The following is a 16,569-nucleotide window of genomic DNA, read 5'->3' on the forward strand; positions in this document are numbered from 1 at the left end:
TATCTAGAAGAAACTTCCTATAGAATTTGATAAGCCATTAATCCTAGTAGTCTTCCTAATATAAAACTTCCCAGTCAAAATTTGATAACAAGCCAAAACTATTAATCGACATGGTTCAATTTGTACACTTTTCTCGTCGCCAGTGATAGATATGAGGAATGTTAAAAAGAGTTCGCTATTTATAAGTAAAATATCAGACGGCCATTCGATAACAGATTTATTGTCAAGGCAACCGTTGACAAGAACCATAGACATACATACCAGAGTTCCAGTTCCAGTCGTTCAGCCGATTTTGATTTTCCAAAAATTTTAAATTTATTTTTATTTACATAGATAGACAAAAGTAAAGAATATCAGATAACAAAAAAAATATTTTAAAATCCCTATTAGGCTGTGTTTACTGAGTGTACGAATTAAGGTCAATTCAGACCGCAACGCGACGCGTAGATGCATTTCTAAATTTGTATGGATTTGATCTGTCAAATTTAGAAATGCATTCAATTGCGTAAGACATCATGTAGTTCGTCAATTATTCAATATAAATGTTAATGAAATGCATTTAATATTATCTACACATCGCATTGCAGTCTGAATTAACCCTTGAGAGTTTTCTATCTGTATTCTATGACGTATCTGCTAACTTTTCAAAATCTGGATCGATCATTCTTAAATCAATTCCTCGATTTCTTACAAGGTGTTCAAAAGCTTGTACGAGTTTAAGGAGTACCGCATAATACTGGACTGCCACGTGGACAGAGTCATCAAGTACCTGAACGAGGCCCGGGCTGTGCACATGGTTAACCACTATCAGGTGAATATCATGGAGCTATCTGTATCAAAACTGTGGTGAGGTTCGATAATTGTTTTCTCCGTCCAATCAGACAAGTTACATCAATGAGGGTATGATATATCATTTGCCACGTCATGTTTGCCACCACTCACCACTACTCACCAGAGGGACGGTAGGGTATTTCGTGTCAAATGTCGTGTCAGAGTTCAGGCAGACGTATGATAGCTATATCGTGACATATGGAAGCTATTTCGTGACATATGACAGGCGTTTGACACGACAATTGATATGATAGATCTTTCGGCTACATAGCGCCATTTGCACCTCATTTTTATTGAAAAAATGTTAAAACAATAAGGGTCCCCGCAGACTTACAAATTCAAGTTGACCGACTAAATCGTATAGTATAACTGTTAGCTATTATGGCTATGCTTATGAGAGCTCGCACATTGCATCCAACTAAATTGTACAACTTTTAGTTGGATGCAATGTGCGAGCTCTCATAAGCCGTCATAGCTACAACAACAGTATACTATACGATTTAGTCGGTCAACTTGAAATTGTAAGTCTGCGATCGCTCTAAGATTCATATTTTTAATCAATGATATTCTATGTTACTAACGTAACTAGATTGGAAGTTTACGGTAGCAACGCGTTGCCACTTCGAAGATGCCTGCAGGCATATCTCACATACATAATGACAAAACGAATATATGACTTGACATTGTCTTTTGAACAAAAAAGTGGTTACGCATTTCTGAGAATCTTTTGTAAGACATTGCTACTCTAGTATTTTAGAAACTCATTGTTTTTAATGTGTTAGGATGTGTCAGAAATTATTGGGCCAATTGTGATAAAATTCGACACTAAAAACAACGTCTCCTATTATTCGACTCTGGATACGCGCTAACGATATAGCTTTTTTACGTCCATGGCTTGTAGGATGAACATTTTTCTTTGTGTTTTCTTAAGGTCTTGCCTTAGTCTCTGGGGCCCGCTCGTCTAATGAAGTATTTAACAAAGTTGCATTTAGGACTTAACACATTATTTTATTTGCTCCAATCCATACTTAATATCATAAATGCGAAAGTGTGTCTGTCTGTCACCTCTTCAAATCTAAACCGCTGAACTGATTTTGCTGAAATTTGGTATGGAGATGCTTTGAGTCCCTTGAAAACACTTTTATCCCGAAAAAATGTACGGTTCCCACGCAACGAACCAATTTTTCTCAACGGAATTGCGGGGATCATCTAGTAAACAATATTTTCCTACTTCCAGCATTATATTTTAGTATCTATGGACGCGACGACCGTAGCCAAGGACCTCCTGCCGTTCCACTCGAACATCACTTGGCTGAGCCTCACGGATTTCGACCAGCTGCAGGACGCACAGCATTTCCTCGCCCCCCGAGTCGCCAGGTGGTTCAACTGGTCACCTGAAAATACTGACTCTCCCCCGGTTACTAATATTAAGGTAAATTGAAGTATACTTTTCAGTGTTCACATTCATACGTGGGAGAGCCATGCTTGCATGCTGCACGAATGGGCCGGCTCGACCGGAGAAATACCACGTTCTCAAAGAAAACCGGCGTGAAACAGTGCTTGCGCTGTGTTTCGCCGAGTGAGTGAGTTTACCGGAGGCCCAATTCCCTTCCCTATCCTCCCCTATTCCCTTCCCTTCCCATCCCTACCCTCCCCTATTACCCTATTCCCTCTTAAAAGGCCGGCAACGCACCTGCAACTCTTCTGATGCTGCGAGTGTCCATGCATGCGACGGAAGTTGCTTTCCATCAGGTGACCCGTTTGCTCGTTTGCCCCCTTATTTCATAAAAAAAATATATATAGGGGCGAATGTAGGTGTGTGTATGTGTGTATGTTGATTTTTCAAGAAAATATTAAACATAGAATCTAATATGGTGAAATTGTATATTGAGTTTAGTCTTAAGATCAACACACACAAGAATTCCAATCATAATCTTTAGTAATCTATGAAATAGATATTGATAGCCTTTATAAGGCCTAACTTAACAACTCGCGATTTACCAATAATATTTAATATTGCCTATGTATTCCAGGAAGAAGCACTTTTGATGAACGACGTAGCGAATCACGTCTTGAAGTCCTTACAAAGGGTCGAGGCCAAACACGGCATAGAGAAACCCAGGAGCAACTTGTGTGACAAGAACCCGGAACCATGGGAGTACGGAGCGCTGCTGCAGGATGAAATATTGAAGGTTTTACTCAAAAACACCTTATTGTTAAGAATATTTTAAAATTCTATAGCTATGCTTCAAGAAACTTTACAAAATGCTAAACGAAATTGTGGGATTTAAGAACTGCTTGAGAGCTATGACGCTTGTGCAGTGGTATTACGAGTATCTTAAAGCGTCCGTGGCCTAATGGGTAGACCTTCGGTTCGCACTCATAGAGGGTGCAGGTTCGAACCCGGGTGGAGGCGTGTACCTATGAGACATTTTCAGATCTCAAGTACATAATACGGACGCTCGTACGGTGAAGGAAAACATCGTGAGGAAACCCGCACATAGTTGGTCCCAGACGTATTGACTAGTTCTTTCCTCTGGACTAGGCCGACTATGATGCGAGAATGCCGTATGCGCTTGGGCAACCATACGGACATTTAAAAATCTTGTCCCAGGCACTACAGTATTTGAGGAGTGGTTACTTCGCTCTGAAAAATACTGTATAAATCATCCACAACGGATGTAAAGGTCTAGTTTTTTTTTAAAGCGGCTTCAACCACTTACCATTTAGTGATCTGTCATCTGGTCTCTTGGTCAACATAAAGAAATAAACCTTGCAAATTCTACGTCCAGATAGAGCATAAAGCATTTATTCGTTCCTCGGTGCATTATTATTATCACACTTTTTTTCAAATTTTCAGACTCAAACCATGGGTGTGACGGGCAACATAGAGTTCAACAGCAAGGGTCGCCGTGTGAACTACACTCTCAACGTGAACGAGATCAGGGTGTCGGAGCGGGAGACGGTGGGGTACTGGGAGTCGGCCGTCGGTGGTGACATCACTGACACCAGACAGAATGTAGAGGCCAGAGGCGCGCAGACCTCGAGCAAACACTTTATTGTGAGATCAGTATTTCATCATCAGATTTATTACACATTTTATTTTATACAGTATTTCAACATCAAAGAACAACAAACAACATTGAGAATAATAATCCATATTAATATTATAGTCATGCAAAAGTCTATCTGTCTATCTGTTACCTCTTCACGCCCAAACCACTGAATCGATTTTGCTGAAATTTTACATGGAGGTACCTTGAGCCCCGGGAAAGGACATAGGATACTTTTTATCCCGAAAAATGTACTCACTCACGTCTGCCTTTATCATATTAGTCCTATTAGCAATCTTTGTCGGAGGCAAAATTTCATTAAAATCGGTTGAGCCGTTTTGGGGGAGTACGCACACAAACACTGTAACACGAGAATTTAATAAATATAATAATAAAAAATCTAATAAGATTTTTTATTCTTTTAGGTTATATCTAGAAAAGCTAAGCCGTATTTTTACGATAAAGTCAAATGTCCGGAAAACAACGACACGTGTGTAGAGGAGTCTGCAGATGAAAAATACGAGGGTTTCTCCGTCGACCTAGTCAAGCAGATATTCGATAGGCTGAGAGCCCGCAACTACAACTACACTTACTCGTTCCTATACGAGGAGGACAAGGGATACGGAAAATACGACGAAGTCAAGAAGAAGTGGGATGGACTCATTGGCGATTTGTTGGACAAGGTAATTTAGTTGTGATTAAAGTTGTAAGCTGCTTTTCTCTTTGATTGACTCTTAGAAACATCTAGAAGCCATGTGCATTTAGAAAAAATTGGTTCGGAGACAGAATGGAACCCATTTAATTTGGTTGAGTTAAGTCAAGTAAATGCTTGATCCCGAACTAAAATAACATACCTTGGTCTGGAATCTACCTATTTATCAATTCCTCTGATAGTCACATTATTATGACATATCTTGCAACTATACACCAGCTTTCTAGCTTAAAAAATTCATTGTTTTACATGTAAAAATGTCCAATATAAAATTCGCCAAACTATAATATTATGCTTCATTTATTTCAGTTATATTTTATATATATTACTTCGTATATACATATTTATAACACCGGCCAAACTAATATGTGCATTGCACAATATTAGTTTGGGTTAAATCCACTGTAATTATCCCAGATTAAGCCCTACTTACGTAGCAGCCGTTTCAAGGATGTATTATTTTAATTAAAATGTAACATACAACAGCCGCATTGTTATACAACCTGTGCTGTAAATAGGTTGATAAATAATCCAGTTGTGGAGCGTAGAATAAGCCTATTTTATGATAAAAGACAGTTTTATTTTTCACATGGTTATGACTTAAGAGCCGGGAACCTTATGCTAAGTACTGACATACGGTGTTGCTCGATAGTTTTACTCCAAATCGAGCAATAACCACCGTGTGGACCGCAAAACTGACAGCTAGAAGGCTCCTCCTTCTTCTTTTAAAAATGGCCGCCTCGGTGAGTTGCCAATGTCAGAGTGGTTTAAAGGACTTTGCTCTATGTAGCGAAGGTCTGGTGAAGTAACAAGACGTGTACGGTTACAAAACAAAATTACATATTTACAGGAGTTGATTGACCTAAAACAAACACAAACACAAATGTTAGTAGAGACAGCTTCGAGCCGGGCTCGATAGAATTAAATATGTCAAATATGTCATTTCCTTCGATTTGGAGTAAAACTATCGAGCAAAACCGTATGTGAGTACTTAGCATTAGTAAGGTTACGCCGTCCGATCTCGGAACCGTTGGTCGTGTCCAAAAAAAACTTGGTATCTCATAGAACGTGATGATGATAAAATTATTAAAATTTCAATTAATAAACGTTTTTACAGTATTTTATACGTTCTAAATCTGACCTGTAGCCCTAGCACGGCCACCAGTAGAAATGCGAAAGTATAGACAAACTGTGGACATAAACTAAAGGTGCCGTTCCTATCTTTACCGCAGCCAATCGCGATCGACAAAAATTCAATTAAAATGTCACTTTATGACAGACTATAGTATATGTCATAGAGTAGGATATTATTTGAATTTTTAAGACTAGAGTCTATCATAAAGTGGCATTTTTATTAAATTTTTCGGACCAAAAAAAGATTGGAACGCCACCTTAAGTTTATCTCCACAGTTTGTCTATACTTTCGCATTTCTACTGGTGGCCGTTCTAGGGCTACTGTACATAATATTACAATGCTATAACTTATAATATCTACGTTTGATTTTAGAAAGCGGACTTAGCAGTATGCGACTTGACCATCACAGAAGAGAGGAAGAAGGTTGTGGATTTCTCGGTGCCGTTCATGTCTCTGGGTATAAGTATCCTGTACACCAAGGAGAGGAAGATCACTCCTGGCGTGTTCTCGTTCCTGTACCCGTATACTTTTGAAGTCTGGATGTACACGGCTACTGCTTACTGCGTCGTCTCTATAGTCCTTTTTGTTTGTTCAAGGTGAGGTTTTAAGCATGAAAATATGTAAAATAAAGTTGTTGAATTCACGCGATAGAACAAAGTCGGCTCGACAGGATTTATAACACCATGGTCTAGCAAAAACCAGCGTGGACGCTTACTTTACATTTCGCCGACTAAGCGCAACAAGCAACGAAAGAGCGTGCTACCGCCTACCAGATTTTGTCTGTCTGTAACATTCATTCTGTTGTTACTACAGGTTTTTCGGTGACGGTAATATCAGATAATACGCTTCTTACATTTTCCATGTTTATAAAATAAACAGACAGACATGACGAGTCTATAAGGGTTCCGTTTTTTTGCCATTTGGCTACGGAACCCTAAAAACAAATATAATGCATGCTAGCTGCATGCCAGCAAACAGAAATATGATACCTTCCAGTAACACCCCACTGTTGGGGTTCGGATAACACGTCTTACCTCAATGTAGGGATTAGGTTTAAGGAGGATTAGTATTTACTATTTAATGTACGCGCACAGTTTGTCGGCGCGTGCCGGGGCGGATCGGGGCTCAGCGCAGCGCAAAATGCGCTATAGCACACTATTGCCGGGTCGGGTCGCATCGCATTGACGGATTTTAACGCTCACTGTGCGGGGGCGTGCCGGGGTGTGCGGGGGCGGGTCGGCGCGCAATGCATTGACGGATATGAAGCCGAGCCGGGCAAGGGCCGCATCGCATCACATCCGCGCGCCGCTTGCTATAGCACACTGTTGCCGGGGCGCAGCGGGTCTTGCCGGGGCGCAGTGGGTCTTGCCGGGGCGCAGTGGGTCTTGCCGGGGCGCAGCGGGTCTTGTCAGGCCGTGTCGTATTGACGGAAATCCGCCGAGCAAAAATCCGCGCCGATGCGCCCCGGCACAGTGTGCGATACGCGCATCCGCTTCCATACAAATTGTATGGAGGCGGATTTTTGCGTTCCGCCCCGGCACGCTGAGCCCCGGCACGGCCCGTCTCAGTGTGCTCACTCCTTTAGTCCACCATAACGTCCAGCAATCCAATTATTATCTACTACGTTTTCTCCTCCTTTGAAATTCTGGCTGGGGCTTGTACCGGTCTTACAGATTACTAAAATAAAAGTTACTCCTAGTACGTATATGTAATACAATGTTTTGGACGTAAGTGTATGCCTTCTTCCTGATCACCTCTACATTTCAAAACTTCAACAACATCGGTACACAGCACACTTTCAGAGCCTATTTATGTAACAAACATACTTCTGTGCATATAATATAATTAGTTCGTTATACCTGGCCCTTTAGCCAAGACTTTTTCTTAATCGCTTTTGTTAAAGAATCGCCGATCAAAATTATTGACATTAGCGTTCGTTAATATGACGTTCGACTCGTTTTATCCAAATTCAATCGTCAATTCCAAACGTTTTGATCGGCGATTCTATAAAGAAGCGATAAAGAAAGCGTCTCGGCAACTGGCTCTGGTTTTTATTCTGTTTCCAGAATATCTCCAGCTGACTGGGAGAACCCTCAGCCGTGCGACAAGGATCCAGAGGAGCTGGAGAACATCTGGAACTTCAAGAACTGCACCTGGCTGACCATGGGCTCCATTATGACGCAGGGATGCGATATACTGCCGAAGTGAGTTTAAACTAATACTTATTCTGTAAGTGGCTCTCAAATCAGCCTAATTCTGTATCCACACATTCCGGGCGGCCCGGCCGCCGGCTCACCGCCCGTCACTTACCTGCGGCTTAACACTAGAAAGACCGGAGCGGTCAAATGACCGCATTTTCGTTTTTAATTTGCGATATTTTTTTACCGTTGCGTGAAATTCAACAACCTACCTAGAAAGACCGCAGCGGTCAATTGACCGCTTGAATAAAATTTCTAAAGAAAGTGGAAAAGAAAAATAAAACTTGCAAGTTTTATTTTTCTTTCAATTTTTTTATTATTATTGTTTTGTTTGCGTATTGTATTTAAAAATTGATTTAAAATTTATAAAAAACTCGAAACTGAAATAGACTTGTCAATGACTCATAGAACAAAAGTGGGATAAATACTTTTATTTACAAAAATGGTCTAAAATTTTACAATTTTATATGTAAAAATAATGGTAATATATTTATAAATATAGTATGTGCACAAATAAAACCTTTTGCCTTGCCTGTTTTGATATTGTAACGTATTTCAAGTTTTTTGCCTAATGAAACCCTGTTTTTTTTTAATTATCAACGTTACTACAAAAATCTGTGTTAATTTTCATAGTATTGTTGCCTGAGTTGACCTAACACAGCCAGGATTTATTAGTAGTTCGAATTTCAATAAAATATTTATACTGAGTTAATTTTATTTTTTGTTTTACCTACACAAACGAAGCAAATAACAAACTAAAGGTTGCGAATTGTAGTTCTATGAAAATATGATAAAAATTGTTATACTTATGCAAATTTTAAGTATATTTCATTCTAAAGCATATTTTTTGTACTTTTTTAGCTTTAGTTATAAAAGATTTTTATATTGTAACCAAAAATACTACACGAAAATATAATAGTTTTGTCCTCCAATAGGGTATTTTCATCAAGATGTTCATGGCTTCTAGACGTGAATTACTGTACATAAGAGTAACTTTACCATTCTATTGCTAAAATGAGAAAATATAAAATTTGAAAAAACGGTGTTTTATGCACAAATACAGGAACAAAACCAATAAATCTTGTGTAGTCATTATAATGTCATTATATCAGTAGCAGGTCTATAAAATGCTTTTTTAAATAATTTTCTTGAATATTTGTTCTATAATTTAATTTAGTTACATTTATAAATAATTATTTGATCAATAAAATACAAAAGCAAAATAGTAACACAACAAAAAAATGTAAAAACATACAATGGGTCATTTGACCGCTCTTGGCCTTTCTAGGAAGTTTAAAATTCCGGTCTTTCTAGTGTTAAATTCGGCGGCAAGGCAGTCTGAAAGCCGGTGGCAAGCCCGGCGGTATAAGCCAGCAGCATGTGTAGCTACATACGGCATAAAAACTGTATACATACTACATAATATTTATTTTTGATTGCCATTAGGGAGTTCAACAGCATCTTATTAGTCTTATTTACTACTTGCTGTTAATAACGATTAAAAATGCTTAAAAACATTTCGTCTTTTAGCACTGCTACTTTCACAGTGAACTCTCTACAAGGAACACGTATACACCCTAAAGTATTATCACTTATTTTTGTACACATACTGTAGATCGAAACTCTGTTATTTGAAACACGCGAAAATGTACATTTTGAGTTTTTAATGATGTTGATTTTGCAAATAATTTTATAATATTATAAAGTAAATAGCTTTATTAATATGTATTATAGTATATTAGAATGAATATAAAATAATATGTTATATCACAATAACTGGTATAAAATGAGCTACACGTTCCACAATATTTTTAATGGATTATATTTCAACATAGCATTCGTTTGATTGGAAAACTACATTCCTTTACAGATTGAATAGTAGTATTTCCAATTTGTAGAAAATGTTTTAGTACCGACTATTACATCTATTAGCTAATATGAAACAGTAAAAGTTAGAAGCTAAACCTATAAAATGTACTTTGAAAATTTTACGTACCATGAATAAATAGATTCTTATGACTACTACAAACATTAATTAAGAAAGGTAATCTCAAATATAATAGGTTTATCAAAGTAATTGTAACTAATAAAATTATAATAAGTACATCACCAGCAATAAGGGCTCTCACACAAAACTGAGTATTCGCATCGCATCGCAATGTCATTAGTATGAGTTTTGTTACAGATTTTTGCGATGCGATGTGAATTTGCAATTTTGTGAGGGAGCAATTAGTCCTACCCACATGACATTGTATTTTTGTTGAGTTAATGTTAGTAATTTTATTTTTAACTAGCTTTTCTGCTGACATTCCTTCAGTCATCCTCAAATCTTATATAATTTATATTTTTTTTTAGGCTCGTCCATGTAGATTAAACATTGTCCTTGCTTCCCTCAACAGTCATCAGATTTTAATACTTATTTTAAAACATTTAAGGGCTATCGGTTCCCGCTGGGTATGTGGTATGTGGTGGTTCTTCGCCGTGATAGTCTGTCAGACATACATCGCCCAGCTCTCAGCGTCCATGACTACAGCCATGGAGAACGAACCCATCAACAGCGTAGAGGACTTGGCCAACCAGAACAAAGTGCTGTACGGGTCCATTGAGAAAGCGACCACGTATTTGTTCTTCAAGGTATTATTTTGAGGTGTAGTTAAAAACTGATCTGTTTTACCAACAATTGCAACTTTGCTAAGAAGTAAAGTAATTTAAAGTTGGAGCGGATTCGAATACTTAAAGATGCCTAAAGCTATTTTCAAGTTCATTTAAGTGACTATAATAATAATAAAATAATTAACCATATACAGAGATGTGTTCAAAAACTCTACATTTAGTAGAGTTTCTGCGGGCTAAAATGGTCGCTTTGGAGAATCATATAATTAATCATAATATGATTAATTTTTAAACTCCACTTTGCGCGCAATTCATATAGTGATTCACTTAGATTATTGATTGGTCCCGCGAGCGGCGCTCGCGCGCGGAGACCAATCATTAATCGAAGCGAATCACTTTTAAGCTCCATTTTGCGTGCAATTCATATAGTGATTCGCTTACATCAATGATTGGTCTCTCGCGCGCTCCGACCAATCATTAATCGAAGCGAATCACTATATTAATAGCACGCAAAGTGGAGTTTAAAAATGAATCATATTATGATTCAATATAATATGATTCTCCAAAGCGACCATTTTAGCCCCGCTGAGCACAAACTTCGCAAACATTGCCCAAATTATTATGTGACTTGGTCAACGCTATGAAGAAAACTATAGCTAGCTAAACTTTAAAAAAAAACTCTAATCTAAACAGAAAAACTAGTTTATAAGCAAATTTTCAGTATAATACTAATTATGACATCCTTTGTAGAATTCTAAAGATAAAATGTACCAAAGAATCTACGAGAATATGGCAGCGAACCCCGCAGCGTTAGTCGACAGCAACGACGAAGGAGAGAGGAGAGTTGCGAACGGAGAGGGAAAGTATGCCTTCTTTATGGAATCTACTTCCATAGATTACAAGCTGAAGAGAGATTGCAGGCTCAAGAAAGTGGGGGGAGAGCTGGACTCAAAGGACTACGGTATTGCCATGCCTGCAAGTGAGTATAAAAACCTTTCTAACTGGTATGTAGGAATGGTAGGTCATTCTAGTAATTAAAGAACAAATTAACAGTATAACATACTGTTTATTTGTTCTTTAATTACTAGAATGGTAGGTAGTTAGAAAGTTTTTTTTTCTATTTTATGTTTAGCACGACATGTCTTTAAATCTTATATCTTTAAACGAGCAATTCTTGTATATATATAATATATAATTTGAATCTCGGAATCGGCTCCAACGATTTTCATGAAATTTAGTATATAGGGGGTTTCGGGGGCGATAAATCGATCTAGCTAGGAATTATTTTTAGAAAATGTCTTTTTATTCGTGTTTTATCGATAATCGATAAACTGAAAAATATGACTCTTCCTGACATCTATTGGCGAATAATAAAACTATTTCGTGAGCAACTAATTGCTTTAACGACACAACAACAGCTAAAGCTATTCCAGCAGATAGCGTTGTTAAGTAACACGAAGTCAATGAGTGTTTGCTATACCGAGCAAAGCTCGGTCATCCAGGTACTAGTGTGTAAAGTGTGAAGTCAATGATAGCATTAAAAAACAAGAAACTCTATTATTTTCATAATCTTATATCTCGTCAGTTTTCAAGTAAAAAGCTAATTCCTTCGGCACCTACACAAAACTGTATACATACCGCCTTATAAGACGAGCAGAATAGGGATGATGACAAAGTCAAAGATTAGCGAATTTTGTTAATAAAATAAAGAAATCACGGTGAAAAATAAGTGTTCCCAAAATTACAGCTCGATAGCATTTTTATTTTTTTTGTTATGCGCCCTCAAAGTTAGATAATCAAGTCGATTTTTTTTTTCAATTAAATTTCTTAATATTTGTATACCAATCGATAACTTATGCAATTAAAAGCAACTTTTGTTATGAAACCACTTTCATAAACGCAATATTTAATATACCTATCAAACAAAGTTCTCCCCCGATGCGTACAAACTACGAAAGAGTGACGTCAGTCTTTCGTAGCACTTTGTTTGGAGCGTTTCGAGCAGGTCTATTTTATGAGATGTTTGAATTGTCATATCTTGGTGAATTTTTAAGCTATCAGAGTCATTCTTTCAGCGATGTTTCTATTTTTTATATTTAACGGGTCTTTCAATTACCAATAAGAAAAAAAAATAGTCATCAAGCCTATTTATGGCACTTGGTGTAAATATTTTTATTAAATAAGGGTATATTGTCCACAGTCCAACTGCTGGTGTCGACGTGAATTAAACGTTTCACATGTCGCTTTTCTCTGATGCTATTACTTTAAACGGGTTTACTGTGGATAAAATATAGCAAACACGCGTCATATCAACTAAGCTAAAAGTTACAAAGTGACGTAGACAAATGATTGCGCCCTGCGGCCCTGCGTGGGTCGAAAAAGTCCCTACACGTGTAGTCCATTGCCCTTAGAATAAACAATCTTATGTTCCTCGTGAATAGATACTGCGAAGTTCAAGTGTGAAAGAAGTGTACCATTAAAACAATAAAGGGAAACTTTTTCTTTGTTCTTCGTGAAGATACAAGAATTACCAAAATTTCTCTTAATGATTCCACGATTATGTCAGTTGATGTATAAAATACTAGCCTTCAGTATCACAAACACTTTTACTCTGACAATAGAAAGTGTTATCAGTTTCTTAATCTAAAAAATACATAGAGCTACATTATTTCTTCTATTTCCAGATTCCCCCTTCCGGTCACATATAAACACAGCAATCTTGGAGCTGAAAGAAATGCAGCTTTTGGACAAAATAAAAGCTAAATGGTGGGAACAGAAGAACGGAGCCAAAGTGTGCGAAGTAAGTAAATATTAAAATAGAAAGATTAAAAAGGTATTTATAGATGTAGTTTAAAAGATACACTATACTGTACTCGGCGAAACATGGCGGTAGCGGTCATTGACTCCCTGTCAAAAACTTGTCATTTTCTATACAAAGGCACGATTGACAACATCTGACACTTCATTGTCAATCGCGGTTTATATAGAAAATGACAAGTTTTTGACAGGGAGTCAATGACCGCTATCGCCACGTTTCGCCGAGTACAGTATAGTAAAACTTAATTTGTACATTTATAAACCATTCGCAAAATATAATTTTGTATAATAGTAAAACTAGCAATGTTGCAATTGTAAAAAGATGCAAACAAATTTCTGCGGAAGTCTGTGGTCTGTTATAATATTTTGTTAATTTTATTTTGTTTCTTATGTAAGTATCTGTATTTTTATAGCTTATGCGCTAGACTACAATAGTCATTTAATATTTAAATTGTTGTCCTTTTTGTAACCAGGAAGCGGCAGACGAGAACGACGTAGAAGGTGACTTGGAGTGGGAGAACCTGATTGGTGCGTTCCTGGTGCTGATCGTGGGACTGGTGTTCTGTCTGTTCATCACCGCTATAGAGTTCATGAACGAAGTCCGCAACATCGTGGTCAGAGAGGGAGTAAGTATTCTATACTTAGTCCAAAGTCTGTCAAACTGTGAATCGAGGCATTCGACGTGAACGTTTTTTCGAAGTCCATGCCTTGTTTTATCGCTATATTGTAATCGATAGAATAGAGTTGCAAGCCAAGCCAGACAGAAAAAAAAACTCTTAGGCTGGCCATAGACGAACCGCATCTTGCAGTCCGACATCGACTACAAGATGCGGTTGCCGCACGGCGATCTGTAGTTTCCATACTTAATTCATACCCGCATTACACAGACCGCTCGAGCAGTTCTTGAGCGGTCGGAGCAGTCGTTCAACGAGACCGTTAGAGCAATCGCGTCCCGACTGCAACTTGCTATCCGTCTATGGCCAATCTTACCATCAAAGATTGTTACAGAAGTATACCATTTCTGAGTATTTTGCATCTAATAAAATATGTTATGATCCTGCCCTTAAAAGCTAATAGTTTCCGATAACATCATAGATACACGTTATCGAATACGCCTTAAGTAAAATAAAATATGTTCGTCACTACTACGTCACAATCGTCACAGTAATAGTATTGCCAATGATTATTCTATTCAACTTTTCTTTGAAGGCTCTATAAAAACTGATCGCAAAGATCAGCGAAGTGTACTTTGTATCTACACAACGCAGAAGTTACCTTGGCAGTTGGCACTTATAACCCTACTACCTAGTGTTTCCTTAGAACAAGGTGCTTAGTTAACTTCTGCGTGTTATAAGCAATAATCATGTTTTGTTAGTTACTTCGATACATTGTAACAGTTTTTGTTGAATGACTGTGAGGTATTCGATTGTAGTGTAAAGGTATTTGATTGTAGTGTTCGAAATAACCTCATCTTACATTGTGCTAACCAACCCAATACCCAGAATCATCTCAAACGAAGGAATTCTTGTAATTCTGATTGGCGACAATTTTGTGACCCACTTCGAGACTTGAGAATGACCGCCTCTATCGAGTTCAGGCGACGTGTCAATTTAGCAATGGAGCCGATTATTTCAAGAGCAAAATATTAGCGTCGAGTATTTTTTATAGAGGTCGTAACAATCATATTTCCGATGGGGACAAACAATTGCGACGTACGAGACGTTACGCCAAAGAGCTTTGAGGATTTGTCAAATAGGTTGCGAGGACAAACGCTGGATAGATTTTCGCTCCTCAAAGTACACTATTCCACACAGCTCGCGTGCAGAGTATACATAAGTTAAACTTTAAATAACTTCACGAAACCTAGTCTAGCGACGCGACTAAATTACTGCGACCGTGACCATAACATCAAAAGTGTGCGTAAGCCATTATGATGATGATGATGATGATATCCGTATCCTACTGTGAACGTTCCTCGCTACGTCTCGGGAAGACGGCGGATCGTATTATCTGTGATTTAAACATTCCCGGCCCACTAATAAGTGGTGTATTTTATGCGATTCTATTGCCCCAGTGAATAATTCACAAGCGTAAGCACAAAAGATAGCCATAGATGATCATAATAATATAATCATAATATAATAGTAATGTCAGCACATAAAACTTATCCATCTCAGTCCTCAATTGAATGTCCGATCTCTGATCGCAGTTACCTCAGATCTAAATCCATGTGTCTATCTCTTTTCAGGTGTCACACAAGGAGGTGTTCATAAAGGAGCTCCAGGCCTCGTTGAATTTCTTCCAACTGCAGAAGCCGGTTCTACGGAACCCGAGCCGAGCTCCGTCGATAGACTCCACCAGCACCACAGAGAACAGAAAGCAATATTCTAAGGCTATAGAGAACTTTCTCGACTTAGAAAAAGATATGCAGTAGTCTTACTTTTTTTTGAGTTTATCTTTCTAACAATTTTTTAAGAGGGCGGATAAAGCAAAATATTAAATATCGTCCTTCTCTCTTCAGTCTTCACACTCACACCCGTTATTCATATGTCATGTGAATAATTAGATATTATGCATCTTTGTGTTTTTTTTTATAGAGACAATTTTAAAATATCGTGTTTTCCCTAGTACAGACCCTCACCAGACACCAAATATATAATGTAGTATCTATGTTTAAAAAATTAAAGAATTCGTGGCTTATTATCAAGTATAAAAATGAATGAAATAGTCGTCAATTTTGCTTTCTACGCCATATAGATAATATACTAAACATTCTACGTAGTACGTGTACATCTAATCACATGTTTGCTGTTTAAGAATGTATTGGAGAATAAATAACTAATTAAGATCGAAAGGAGATAATGATAAGATAAAATAAATTAATATATTTTATAGTGATAAGTGTATCATTAATTCAAAACAACAAAATCAATAAAATAGTAGGTATTATTCATAGTCAATATGGTATTGAAATTAAATCAAACTTCGTGTATTTACGAGTCAATGCAGATTATTATAGATCAGGGGTCACCAAATGGCGGACCGCGATCCGCATCCGGACCGCCGACCCATTGTGTGCGGACCAAGCATGTTCGAAGATGATCTTCGTTCATCTTAGGACTACAACATCTCCACGATTTAATTCAATATCTATGCTTGCACCAATATTTCACTCCAAACTTCAGAGAGATAATTGGCTACAAAAATGGT

The 16,569-nt window shown here is 37.6% G+C and overlaps 1 protein-coding gene across 1 annotated transcript in view; it reads left to right on the forward strand.

Annotated features, from left to right (window-relative positions):
• Window positions 1–16,569, forward strand: part of LOC121733776 (glutamate receptor ionotropic, kainate 2-like) — a 37,810-nt gene that overhangs the window by 3,560 nt on the left and 17,681 nt on the right. Inside the window, exons 6-17 of the mRNA XM_042124125.1 lie at window positions 695–811; window positions 2,069–2,263; window positions 2,865–3,023; window positions 3,692–3,892; window positions 4,310–4,567; window positions 6,104–6,327; window positions 7,798–7,935; window positions 10,365–10,563; window positions 11,293–11,521; window positions 13,227–13,342; window positions 13,833–13,985; window positions 15,608–15,809. Of these exons, the coding sequence (XP_041980059.1) occupies window positions 695–811; window positions 2,069–2,263; window positions 2,865–3,023; window positions 3,692–3,892; window positions 4,310–4,567; window positions 6,104–6,327; window positions 7,798–7,935; window positions 10,365–10,563; window positions 11,293–11,521; window positions 13,227–13,342; window positions 13,833–13,985; window positions 15,608–15,793 (2,175 nt within the window). The 3' untranslated portion in view covers window positions 15,794–15,809. The remainder of the gene's footprint in view (window positions 1–694; window positions 812–2,068; window positions 2,264–2,864; window positions 3,024–3,691; window positions 3,893–4,309; window positions 4,568–6,103; window positions 6,328–7,797; window positions 7,936–10,364; window positions 10,564–11,292; window positions 11,522–13,226; window positions 13,343–13,832; window positions 13,986–15,607; window positions 15,810–16,569) is intronic.

Source organism: Aricia agestis, chromosome 14 (genome assembly GCF_905147365.1).
Source record: "Aricia agestis chromosome 14, ilAriAges1.1, whole genome shotgun sequence".
NCBI lineage: Eukaryota > Metazoa > Arthropoda > Insecta > Lepidoptera > Lycaenidae > Aricia > Aricia agestis.